This window comes from Oncorhynchus nerka, linkage group LG24 (genome assembly GCF_034236695.1).
Source record: "Oncorhynchus nerka isolate Pitt River linkage group LG24, Oner_Uvic_2.0, whole genome shotgun sequence".
Classification (NCBI taxonomy): domain Eukaryota; kingdom Metazoa; phylum Chordata; class Actinopteri; order Salmoniformes; family Salmonidae; genus Oncorhynchus; species Oncorhynchus nerka.
In genome coordinates this window covers 40,422,074-40,435,013 of record NC_088419.1, presented here as the reverse complement: position 1 = coordinate 40,435,013, position 12,940 = coordinate 40,422,074, and the positions used below count along the sequence as shown (strand labels likewise).

Below are 12,940 nucleotides of genomic sequence, written 5' to 3'. Positions count from 1 at the left end.
CCCCTTCCCGTTCAGAGAAGCCTGCTTTGGTTTGGTCTTGAACATAATTTCCAGTTGAGTTGAATTTCAAAGCCAGATAACGTCTAGCTCAAATGTTATGGAATAAGCTATTTTCACTTTAAATTGACTTAAATGGTGCAGATCTCGGTTCCTTATCGTTTACGTTCACTGCTCCTACGTCTTTGACTCATCCTACTACAGTTTATACTTTTATATAATATTTGTTGTTTTGTCTTTGTCTATATTATCTCTTAATGCTAGGGGGTTACGAAACAGTGTGAAGCGCAAGGCCTTATTTTTATTTGCTAAACAATTTCGAACCGATTTTTGCTTTTTTCAAGAGTCTCACTCAATTTTGGCTATTGCCAACATCTGGAGGTCACAGTGGGGCAACGATATTTGGCTCTCCCATGGATCTGAACGCTCCGCTGGTGTCACTACAATGAAAAATACATTTGGTGGTAATATTCTACACTCGGACTGTGACCCCTTTGGTCACTTTATTTGTCTTGTGATCAGTTACAATGACATTACGCTCATTACTGTAAACTTCTACGGGTACAACACCAAACATGAGAATGATGAGTTGCTTGAATCTATAGAGAAACATATACTTCATTGGTTATCTAAATTTCCCAATTCGTTATTATTGATAGGAGGGGACTTTAACATTACAATAGATAATTCAACTGATAGATGGCCCCCAGGTAGGCCAACCAATCAGAATTTGGGTTTAATACTTTTTATGGAAAAGTTTGATCTTACTGATATATGGAGAGAGAGGTTTCCGGCCGAAAGATCATTCACTTGGAGTAACAAAACAGGCTCCAGACAATCCAGAATAGATTTTTGGCTTATATCCAAATGTATTGTTAGTGAGTGTGTTACTACAAATATTTGTACTACACCCCTCACAGACCATAAGGCTATTTACATTGATATCAAAATATTTACCCCTGATACGAACCTTGGTAGAGCATCCTACTGGAAGCTAAATAGCTCATTATTAAATAATGATATAGTTACATTTGAGGTTAAAGATCTGCTCTCACACTTTTGGGAAAGGGCTTGTGAAGAAAAATCTTATTGCAAGAACTGGGAGCTCTTTAAATTTGAGGTGTCCAAATATCTTAGAAAATATGGTAGTAATCTTGCTAAGACCAGAAGAGCTGAGGAGGAAAAGGTGATCATTAAGATAACTTCCCTTTCTCAGAGGTCCCCAACCGACCACTTGGGGGAGGAGAAGATGGAACTAATTGAGTTACAAAATAAACTGGATAATATATATAAATTAAAAGCAGAAGGAGCCTTTATTAGATCTAGGAAAAAATAGATTGAGGAGGGAGAACAGAATTCATCCTATTTCTTTAGACTTGAGAAATTTCACTCTAAAAATAACACTATCCATAAGTTAAACATTGATGGTGTTATTACAGATGACCAAAATGACCATTCCTAATTTCCCCCTTTTTGTTACAATTTGTTATAGATGTAGATCATCCGTTGGCTCCCTTTTCTGATCATCACTTGATTTCCCTGAGTTTACAAGCTACTAAAAAAATCCAAAGGATATTGGAAATTAAACAACACACTTCTTAAAGATACTACTCTCATTGAAAACATCAAATCGTTAGCTAAATATATTTTTTGCAAGATATGACTTGGGTCATGGAAGTAGATGGGAATTTTTCAAATATAAAGTCAGTGGTAGCCATTAAACGGGCGAAGAGCTGATGCACTTAAAGAACCTTAGAGAAAAAGAGATGAGCAAGCATGACAGTTTTCTAAAGAAAGATAATCTATCTGAAGAAGAGGAGTCTGTATTCAAGTCTTTACAACTAGTATTAGAACAGCTTTACACACATATTGCAAAGGGTGCCTTTGTAAGGTCAAGAGCAAAATGGATTGAAGAGGGAGAAAGAAACACGAGTTTCTTTCTTCCACTTGAAAAGAGAAACTACAAAATAACATCTGTAACTGCACTTAAAATGAACAATGTTTTATGCAAAGATCCCATTACAATATCATCATTTGTCAATTCCTTTTATGAAAACCTTTACAGCTCTCAATTTCAGGAAGATGGTTGTGAAAGCTACATTTGCCACATTCAGAATTATGTTTCTGTAATTGAGGATGATTTCCACTCAGTTTGCGATTCACCTGTGTCAATTGAAGAAATTAGAGGCTCTGAATTCAATGAAAAAAGGGAAATCACCTGGCCCTGATGGCCTGTCAGTTGAATTCTATAGACAGTTTTGGGAGATACTAGAAGGCCTGATTTTTAATGTTTCAAGATTGCATTAAAAGTGGGGAAATGGTCTCCACTATGAAACAGGGCCTTATTTCATTTGATTCCGAAGCCCGATAAAGACCCTTCTCTCATTGACAATTGGAGACCAATTACTTTATTAAATATTGATTACAAATTGATTGCTCTGGTTTATGCCAAAAGATTAAAGAAAGGAATAGATACCATTATAAATGAGACTCAAACAGGATTTATGAAGGGCCGTCACATAAGCTCTAACATTTGTTTAGTCTTGGACCTTATAGATTATTCAGATGTGGTTGTCTTATTTTTGGACTTCTGTAAAGCCTTTGACATAATCAAACATACATTTCTCTTTAGGTCTCAAACTTTTTGGATTCGGTGAAAATTTTATCAAAGTAATTTGCATGTTTTCCAAAGATATAAATAGTTCTGTGTTACTAAACCTTAATACTTCCAAAATATTCAGTATCAACAGAAGTGTATGACAGGGATGCCTGTAAGGGTTTTCCTCCTCTTCGTCTGAAGAGGAGGTGTAGCAAGGATCGGACCAAGATGCGGCATGGTAAGTGTCCATGGTTGTTTATTTAAAAACATGAACTGAACACTCAATGAATACAAAACAATAAACGTGAACAAAACCGAAACAGTACCGTGTGGCGAACAAACACAGACACGGAAACAATCACCCACAAACACACAGTGAAACCCAGGCTACCTAAGTATGATTCTCAATCAGAGACAACTAATGACACCTGCCTCTGATTGAGAACCATACTAGGCCGAAACATTGAAATTCCCAAAACCTAGAAAAACAAACATAGACAACCCACCCAACTCACGCCCTGACCATACTAAATAAATACAAAACAAAGGAAATTAAGGTCAGAACGTGACAATGCCCAATTTCACCATTTTATTCATTTTGGTTGTGGAACTTCTATTTCTAGATATTCAGAATAATGCACATTTGTATGGCTTAACCATTTTTAACAAAGAAATCTAAATGTCCCAACTGGCTGATGATACTACTCTTTTCTTAAGAGACAAAGACCAGGTCGCCCATGCCCTTAATGCTGTAACTGCATTTTCTATTGCATCAGGATTAATGCTGAATGTTTCTAAATGTGAAATCAAATGTTTATTTGACTCTGATGATAAAGAAATAGAAAATATTCCTGTAAAGGACTGTGTTAAATATTTAAGAATACATCTGTCAAAAAAACACTTAGTCAGACAACATTTGAAATTCTCTCCTAAAATTAAGACAACCAAAACTATATTTAATAATTTGCTACAAAGAGATCTTTCTACACTTGGGAGAGTACTTTTGTCCAAGGCAGAGGGACTGTCTTGTTTTGTGTACCCCTCATTATCGTTATGTGTAAATCCTGCTACTTGTAAAGAGATCAATAAGACCTTTCTTGACTTCATCTGGAAAAATTTGTCTCACAAACTTAAAAAGTCAGTCCTTTGTAATAAAAGGGCTGAAGGCGGTCTGGAAGTGTTGGATTTTGTTGACATAAATAACACTTTCAAGATCAACTGGTTGAAAAGATGTTTGATCAGTACTGATTCAATATGGTATTTCATTCCAAATAATGTGTTTCATAAGTTGGGAGGTCTTCAGTTTTTACTGAAATGTAATTATATTCTTGAAAGATTACCCGCTAAATTGGCTAGGTTTCACCAACAAGCTTTAATGGCCTGGAAAATATGTTTCCTGCACAATTTTTCCCCACATAAAGCTCTTTTGTGGAATAATTCAGACATAACTATAAGGAGTAATTCATTGTTCTACTCCAGCTGGCATGAGAGGAATATTGATTTTGTTCTTGATGTTTTCAACAACAAGGGTAATATTCTCACATATGAACAATTTATAACATTGAAAGAGTTTCCAATAACTTTCAGAGAGTTTATTTACGTGATCAAAGCCGTTCCCAGTGGTCTAACTACACTAAAGAAAACTCATCTTAGCTTTGGTAATGATCACAAAGTTTATCCAGAACTCAGATTGGAAGGCGTGGGCTTACTTGAGAAATCTTGTTGTAATAAATATTTAAGACAAATTCTTCATTCACACAACCAACTTACACCTAGAGGAACATTTTTATGGAACATGCTTATTCCTGGTTAAGGCCTTACAAATATTGTTTACCAAACAAAGTTAAGGAAGTGCACATTAAAATTTGACATAAGATATATCCATGTAATTCTATGATATCCAAATGTGTGGCTATTGATGATATCTGCGTTTTTTTGTGAAAAGGAAAGTGAGAATCTGTCTCACTTGTTCTTTGAATGTAAATTTGTGTCAGAATTTTGTGAAAACCTTGCAAAATACTTATTTACCATTATGAACACTACCCATGTTTTTGACATGAAAGATATAATATGTTACTATTGCAATTATAACAAGACCATTGAAATTATTGTGATTTAAAACAAATCTTGTTGCCAAATACTTTATACAAAAACAAAAATTCCATAATTCTATACCAAAATTACACTTTTTTTTATATTGAATTGAACTATTTTATAAAACATTAACCCTAGTGAAATAATAACAAGAATAACATTTTCCAAAATCATTACAATAAGATTTTTTTTACCAATTACCAATTGCACTAGAAATGTTTATGTTTAATTTTTTAAATATTTATAGTTTGTTTTAGTATTTTCTTAATACCTGCATTCTGTTTTGTATGATGTAAGAATTAATGTAAATTGTTGATCTGTATTTTGAATAAAAAACATTAAAAAATCTAATAAAAAGGCTGCTTTTCGAAGAGCTGTTCTAAATACTGTACTATCACTCCCTTCGCCAGTAGAAGTCAGTATAATTCAAAATGTTCAGGAGAAAAGTGCCTGTTAAATTTGTTCGTCTGCTTTCTTTTTTACTTTTTTGTGGGATGCAGCTGCCACCGCGAATTGCTTATTTTTTAAAACAAATACAACGACATGAATCAAAAAGATTAGGTCTCGATGCCTTGCCAAGGCTGCACTGCAGCATCGACTCACAGTCTTGTCAAAGCAATGAATTTGATGTGTATTTATTAACTGATCATACAGTATGTGTGACAGGGTAGGAACTGAGGCAGTCTTTCCGATGCCACACTGATTAGTTAAATGTATAAAAACAGAGAGGAAGAGACTACTCTCCATCTTTACTTTTATCTCAACAAAGGCAGAATACAGTTTTTAACCTTTCTACTGTCTGGGTCAGCTCTAAAATAAATGTAAATTACTTTTTGAAAGAAGTTCAGCCTTCGTATGTAAGTATGGACTTTCCCCTCTTGTGCCATGCTTGTAGTGTTGAAAGTGTGTAAAAGTGAGTAAAACCACAGATCGAACAATGAGCCAGATATTTCACCGGATATGTAAGTGTGAATAATCCGGTTGGGGGTTCTACTCACTACCACATATGGTGATGAGAGGAAACCCAGAGGCCGGCAGTGGGGGAAGATTGAGTGAAAAGGATTTTGGCCGACACGCCCACTTCACAGAGTAGGCGTTCCCTAACGGAAATATTCAAATGCATGCTAGAACACGCCAATAGGATCTTGCTAGCTTGTGCTTTGTTCTGGGTCCCCTCCTGGCTTGTTCTGCCCACTACGGCTCATTTGTTCCCATTTGGAAACGACAGGCTGTGGTTTTCTTGGGTTAGTTATCACAAATCTTTGGTAAAACACATCCGATCCTCTCTCTGGATTGTTAGTGTAGAAAAGGTCCATGGAGTTGGTGGAATCGTCCTTTAGTTCATGGCCACTTGCTGGCCCAGTGCGCTTTAATTGGGTCAGGTGGAAATGGCTGCGGAGCACTGCTTGGAGCGCACGCTTCAAACCTACTGTTTAATTTTTTTTTTTAAACCTTTATTTAATTAGGCAAGTCAGTTAAGAACAAAATCTTATTTACAATGACAATGAACAATGATCACTGCCCTACAGATCATCACAGGCCAATTATGCCATTGACGTATGGTTAGAATGTAACGAAATTACATGTACATATGAAGACAAACCTGGAAGGATGACATTTGAAACGTAATTATTATTTGCCGAATTGATGAATCCTGATATCAAACTAATTGAGATTACTGATTGAATAATTGATAACTGGTTCGATTTATTTGCATTATCATTCTCATGATTATGAATAAATGGTTATGATCCTAAATGACTCAATCATCATTCCTATTGGTCTGAATTGCTGAATTAACTAATTATGTTAATGAGAATGATTGTTATTATTTGACTTTTGTGATTATGAATTTGATTGGATACATGTTATTCTGTTTCCTTTGTTATACAGCACAGACAAACTACCCAGTAAATATACCACTTTCTGGTTAAAGGAATTCCTGCCTCAGTCTCTTCCATTCCTTTCAGTCACCTGACCCGTGACCTGACCACCTGTTCACCTTCACTATCATCCTACCTGTCTAGCTACCCACACAGATTCCAATAATCTGTCAGTATGTTTTATTTTACTGTCAATGGTCTGTTCACTTGGTTTCCTCGATCATGATCATGAGTTACTTATGTTGTTGCAATATAACATATAAAGGAGTCAGCAGTGTGTGTGATCTCCTCCATCTACTCTGCTCAATTATATTGACTTAGATATTATCGTGCTTCATCACCACAGACAGAGACCACGTTCTTGGAAATAGCGTTTATTAAGCAAGCAATGTATCTTCTAAAAAATGAACAAAAAAAAGTTCACTTGAGCAACAAACACAGATACTGCATTTACTAACCATCATTCAATTAAACTATCCTGATTTGCATAGCTGCAAAAAAAAAACGTGTTTTAGGAAGTCAACATCATGATCAATTTATTTTTCTGCAGCTTTTACATAGTTTATACAAAACAGTGGTACAGAATCTGTTAAGCGTTATTTTCTCATTTTGTTATCAATCACAAGCTACTACGGCTGTGCTATTAAAACATTGAGCTTATAATATTAATATAATTACATTTCATTTATGTCCTTGCGAATAGGAGGCAGGTTAACAATGATAGAAAAACAGCTGCCAACATTTAAATATAAGACAAACTTTTACAGTTTTTTTTAAACCTATTTGAACTGTGGTAACAAGCACATACAGGTTTTATGCAGTTCTTATAGATGAGAAATTCAGGAAGCTCACGTTTTAAAATGGCTTCCCCGAGGCCTATTACTACTTACACTGAAGATAACATGTACTGTTATTTGCATTTTAGGCAGTAAAGCACAAATTATATCACCTTCTTTGCACTTGTAACAACTTCGAGGCACTCCGATGCTTTGCAGGACAAAATAACAAGATATCTCACTAAGGGCTACTGTACGTCTGACAGTCTGTCTTCTTATGGAGAACTCCTTATTTGAAAAATAAAATAATTGAACACCACATAATCAATTGTCTAAATAAGGCCATGAAAGTAACATAGGACAGGGAGATATGATGCTTGGTCTATTACAAAAACACAATCGCAGGTTTAAAAATAACTTAAACCTCATGATAAATTGTGCCAACTTAGTCTTACTTGGGAGTAACTTCCCATGCAAATACAATACAAGGTTTTAAATAAAGTTCAGCTTTTTGATAAGGCCTTGGAAATTATCTTACGTCAGTCTTTGTTGTTTAAAAAAAATGCTTTGATGAACAGAATCCTCAATGGAGTCCTGAAGGAGTCTTTAGGTAAAGCACCGTCTTTCCTTGTCCAGAGGTCCATGAATTCACAAAGAGGAAAAAAGTATTCTGTGTTGCCTGCTTTCCATTCTTCTTCGACATTTTACAGTGGAAACCTACTGACTCTTGTAAAGCATATCAATAAAGATCTTCATTTTAAATTTAGACCATACATTTTAATTGTTGTTTGTTTGTTGGGTTCAGTTCAGGTACCCATTCTAGCATTCTCGCTAGCCATACCACGCAAGCTTTCCTCAAAATAGGCCTATTTTACTCAGCATGCCCCATTTCAAGTCATACCTATAACTGGTTAAAGTGTCAGTTGGTGGACACTTACAGATTTCAGTAAAACATCCCCATATGGCTTATCTCAGAGATACCCAGCATGACAAGCACATCCATAACATGATGCTGCCACCACAATACTTGAAAATACAGAAGATCAACAACATTTGCATTCATTCCACATTACTGGCCTGTATGACAAATTGAAAAGAAGGAAGCCTGTGTTAAAAATCCACTTCAAATCATCCATTCTGTTTGCAACAAGGACGTTGAACAAGACTGCAAGACAACACAGCAAATAAATATAAAAATAAACTTTTTGGCAGCATCATGTTATGGGTATGCTTGTCACCGACAGGGACTAGGGAGTTTGTCAGGATCAAAATAAATATTAAAGGAGCAAAGCTCAGGTAAAAAGTTAGAGGGAAACCCGCCGCAGTCTTCTGAAAACCTACGCTTGGGAGTTTTATTTTTTCCGCTGGACAATTAAACAAATGTTAATGTCGAAGAATGTCTTCTTCATAATCTCTTTTTCTCCCCAATTTTGTGGTATTCAATTGGTAGTTACAGTCTTGTCTCATCGCTGCAACTCCCGTACGGAGTCGGGAGCCGTGCGTCCTCCGAAACACAACTCAACCAAGCCACACTGCTTCTTGACACAATGCCCACTTAACCCGGAAGCCAGTTGCACCAATGTGTCTGAGGAAACCCCATACAACTGGCTACCGTGTCAGCGTGCGGGCCAGGTGCAGGAGTCGCTAGTGCCAGATGGGACAAGGAAACCCCTGCCAGCCAAACCGTCCCCTAACCCGGACGATGCTGGGCCAATTGTGCGCCGTCCCATGGGTCTCCCGGTCATGGCCGGGTGGGACAGAGCCTGGACTCGAACCAGAATCTCTAGTTGCACACAGCTAGCACTGCCCCCCAGAATGGCTTTCCAAGAGGTGTTGAATGTTCCTGAATGGTCCAGTCTCCTTCCTGTTTAAATTGGCTTGAAAACCAGAGACAATGCTTGAATATTGGTGTCCATCAATGATTCCCAACCAAATGTAGAGTATTTTGACAAAAACAATGGATATATATTGCCCTCTGTTTTACAAAGTTAGAGGAAACTTATTCAAAATTATTCCCAGCTGTAATGGCTGCCAAAGGTGCTTCCACCAGGTATTAACTCTGGGATGTGAAGACATACGCAGTCAAGACATCTTTGTTTTTTTCTTATTCATTTGGAAAATGTTCTATACATTTTCTTTTAATATGAAAATGTGGAGTAGATCGGTAGGGAAAGAAAATTGATTTAATTTTAAGGCTGTAAAAAGGGTGTGTAGACTCACTAGAATCAAAGTAGTGCACTAGAATCACAGTAGTGCAGTTTATGGAGAATAGAGCGATTTCATAATGTACAGGAGCCTCCTATCCAACCGGGCCTGGGTAAGGCAGGCAGGTATTTAGTAGAGACTACTGCTAGTATGTAGGTCAGATTATATGTCTGTGTGATAATTGTGGGCATAGTAATGCCAGTCTAGCTGCCTCAGCCTCCCCCACTTCAACTCAGTCTCTGCCCAGTCTAACAGATGAAACCCTGCTTTTACTTAGTTCAGATCTAATCTGTATCTGCCTTTAAGCTGCTCTGCTGCCCACTGCCCTTCTCTTCCTGCTCTTCCTGGAGGCTGGTCTGCAGCTTGCTCCAGATGCTGGTATCTCCGGTCTGCAGGGCCTGCAGGAAGAGGTTGGTGTGCTCCTTGAGCCGGTCCAGGTCTACCTGGGTCCTGCGGTTCTGACGAATCAGGTCCTTGGTACTCAGGGTGATCTCCAGCAGGCCAGACTTGGATAGGATGTTGTACGTGTTGCAGAAACGTTTGCGCTTTATGTCATGGTCATCGCTATTGTCGTCGTGGTTGCTGTCATCGTGGCAGCTGTTGTCGTTGGTTGTGGTGACGGTGGGTTGTGGGAGGGAGAGGGTCTTGGTTTTCTCGGGGACCTCAGAGGTGAGGGTGTCTGAAGGCGTTACGGTTAAGGCAGAGGATGGGGCTGGGGAGAACTCTGATCTACTGACGGCGAGAGAGGATCTTGCAGGACTGCTGCAAGCACTGGAGTCTGTGAGGGAGGGGGTGAGCCTATGCTGGGGAGAGGGGGACAGGGAGCTAGAGGGAGGAGGGAGACTGGGGGTGCTGGAACCAGAAGAACCACAGCTAGAACTTCTAGACTGGTGCCTCTGCTGTTTGTTTCTGTGGTTGTGATGGTGTTCCCGGTGGCTAGAGGCAGAGGGGGATGAAGCGGGGAAATAACAAGAGCTTACTCCCCCGGAGGAACTCGAACTGTCTCCAGGGTGAGGGGCGATCTTCGGGTAGGACCTGAGGATGGGAAGATTCTTCTTGGGGCGCCGGCGTTTGGAAGTGGCCTCCTTAGGGTTGGATATGGTGCAGTGGGAGACCACAGGGGAGACAACGGGCTGGACGAAGACCACCTGAGGCTGCTGGACCATCTCCACAGCTGGGCTGAACCCCCATGGCTTCTGAGAGGGATAGTTGTTCCCAGGCTGGAGAGAGAGAGGACACAGACACAAAACAGAAAGATTAGTTCATGAACAATACTATAAGAGAGTACCAAAAGGCTCAAGACAGAGGACACAGTCAATCACAATACAGACTAGCCCATGAACAATACTATAGATATTATAGAAGGCTACATAGAAACCAGTCCCAATACACAGATTAATAATCCATGATTAGGATAAAAGAAGGTGGAAAATGCAAAGACAGAATGTTCTTACACCCAGAAAATGATTTGAAAAAAATAAAATAATAATTAACCATCAAAGTAATACAAATAAAATCAGACACTCCAAGAAATCATGAATAGCTACAACTTCACTGATGGTTTAGTGGGACATTTCTAACATACCTGTTTTAGGAGGACATTTTTCATGATCATGGGGGACATGTTGGAGTAGGACCCCCCCAACACAGCTAGCTGTGAGGGATGAGACCCCGACCCGGATGGAGGGTGCTGGGCCTCTCTCTTGGACACAGTGCGAGATGAGTCCTCAGAATCTGTCAGGTCTATGGTGCTGGCATCTGTGGAGGGAAGGAGAAGATCGATTCAGTGTTTTCGGGACAAGAAAAATAAAGACAACTTCAATGATATGGTGGGGGAAGACAGTTGGGAATCAACAAAGGGAAGTATAGTAGAAAGCACCCTTCAAAGCTAAAGATCAGAACGAAGGGACTCAGTGAGGGACTAACCTGAGAAGCCTGAGTCTCTCTCAGAGTCTGTTCTGGAGCTTCCAAACTTCCTGGTCCTAGATTGCCCTTCTGCTTTCCTCTTGGTACTACTCATCTTGTTTCTTTTCAATGGTCTTGTCAGTCACTCAGACTACTATACCCACATCAGTGTAGTAGAATGGATAGGAAACCTGGGATGCACCCCCCCCCCCCCAAAAAAAAAAATCTGCATTATTATATGGTTCGTTACTACATATCTATTGCAACTCCTTCCGTGTTGTAGGGGTGCAATACTGTTCTAGGGGTGCAATACGCTTTCCATTCTGTTAGAATCTAGCCGTTTCTGTGTCCCTCCTGCTAGGATTATAGTTCAGTAGCTAGCTGCAGTTTTAGCATAACTGCTAGCTACTCCAATTTCTGGATTTTGAAATTAGCTAACTAACGTTGGCTACTTGATTGTCACAGACCACTAGCTAGCTATACCAACTACGTTAGCATGTCTGAATGCAACGTATCTAGTTACATCTTTCCTTTGGACGTATTAGCTAGCAACGATTACAATACAGAACAATGCATAGACATGATTGAAACAATACAAATGTACCCAACTTCGTGTCCTTGCTCAATCCTAACTTGTGGTCTATCGTCCGCTCGCAGTCTCTCCGCCACAGTCTGTCGGTCTGGTGTGAGTGTGTAACGTTAGTCGGCAAGGTAGTACACATATACACGGGGCTAGGCTTCTGGTACACTCCTGCCAGCTAGCGCACATGCAGCGAGGAATTCCAGGAGAATCCGATGTGATGCGATGCAATCTTCTTGATCGAGACGGTGCAGCAACACCACAGGGAGTGAGTGAGTAGATAATATTCCGAATGATCAACAATGTTCTCCCGGCAGTGAGAAACCGGATGGGACACGATCTTCTCGTCTAAAGTCTGTGTACCTCACCTATCCATATTTGGAAGTTTGTGGCTGTATAGTCGTGTTCTAAGCATTTGTTGTGTGCTGTCTAGCCCACCCACTACTATATTTCACCAGTTTGCCATCTGACGAAATTGTGTTCAACAGTGAACTATGGGAGTTGTACCACAGATAGAACAATGACACATATATTTCACCGGATGTATAAATGTGAAGCATCCGCTTGGCCTTTCCAAATACGGCAGTGAGAGGAAGCCCTCTGGCTGGCGGTGGGAGAAGATGGAACGAGATGGATTTTGGCCGACCTTCCGCAAATGTTCTCATCGATGAAACATTTGATCCCAATACAGTTTTCTGTTTTCAAAACTAAAATCTGTTATGAACAGAGTGGACTAAGTTTAGTATACTTTATTTAGCCTTTATTTAAAAAAACGTTTATAATACAAATTGTGTTGTTTAAAAGGAGTGCAAAGGAGAATTTACAAAGGAGGCGTCCCCTAACGGAAATATGCAGATATGTTCTAGAACGAGCCAATATAATCTCACTAGCTTGTGCTCGG

At 39.1% G+C, this 12,940-nt stretch overlaps 1 protein-coding gene across 1 annotated transcript; it reads right to left on the bottom strand.

The window, feature by feature from the left end:
- Window positions 1-6,931: 6,931 nt before the first annotated feature.
- Window positions 6,932-12,564, bottom strand: LOC115107983 (CLOCK-interacting pacemaker-like). Its single transcript, XM_029631817.2, has 3 exons — window positions 11,481-12,564; window positions 11,140-11,312; window positions 6,932-10,774 (listed from the first exon to the last, which is right to left on the bottom strand). Exons 1-3 carry the CDS (start codon window positions 11,572-11,574, stop codon window positions 9,839-9,841), a joined length of 1,203 nt encoding a protein of 400 aa, XP_029487677.2. The 5' UTR covers window positions 11,575-12,564; the 3' UTR covers window positions 6,932-9,838.
- Between the last annotated feature and the right edge of the window lie 376 nt (window positions 12,565-12,940).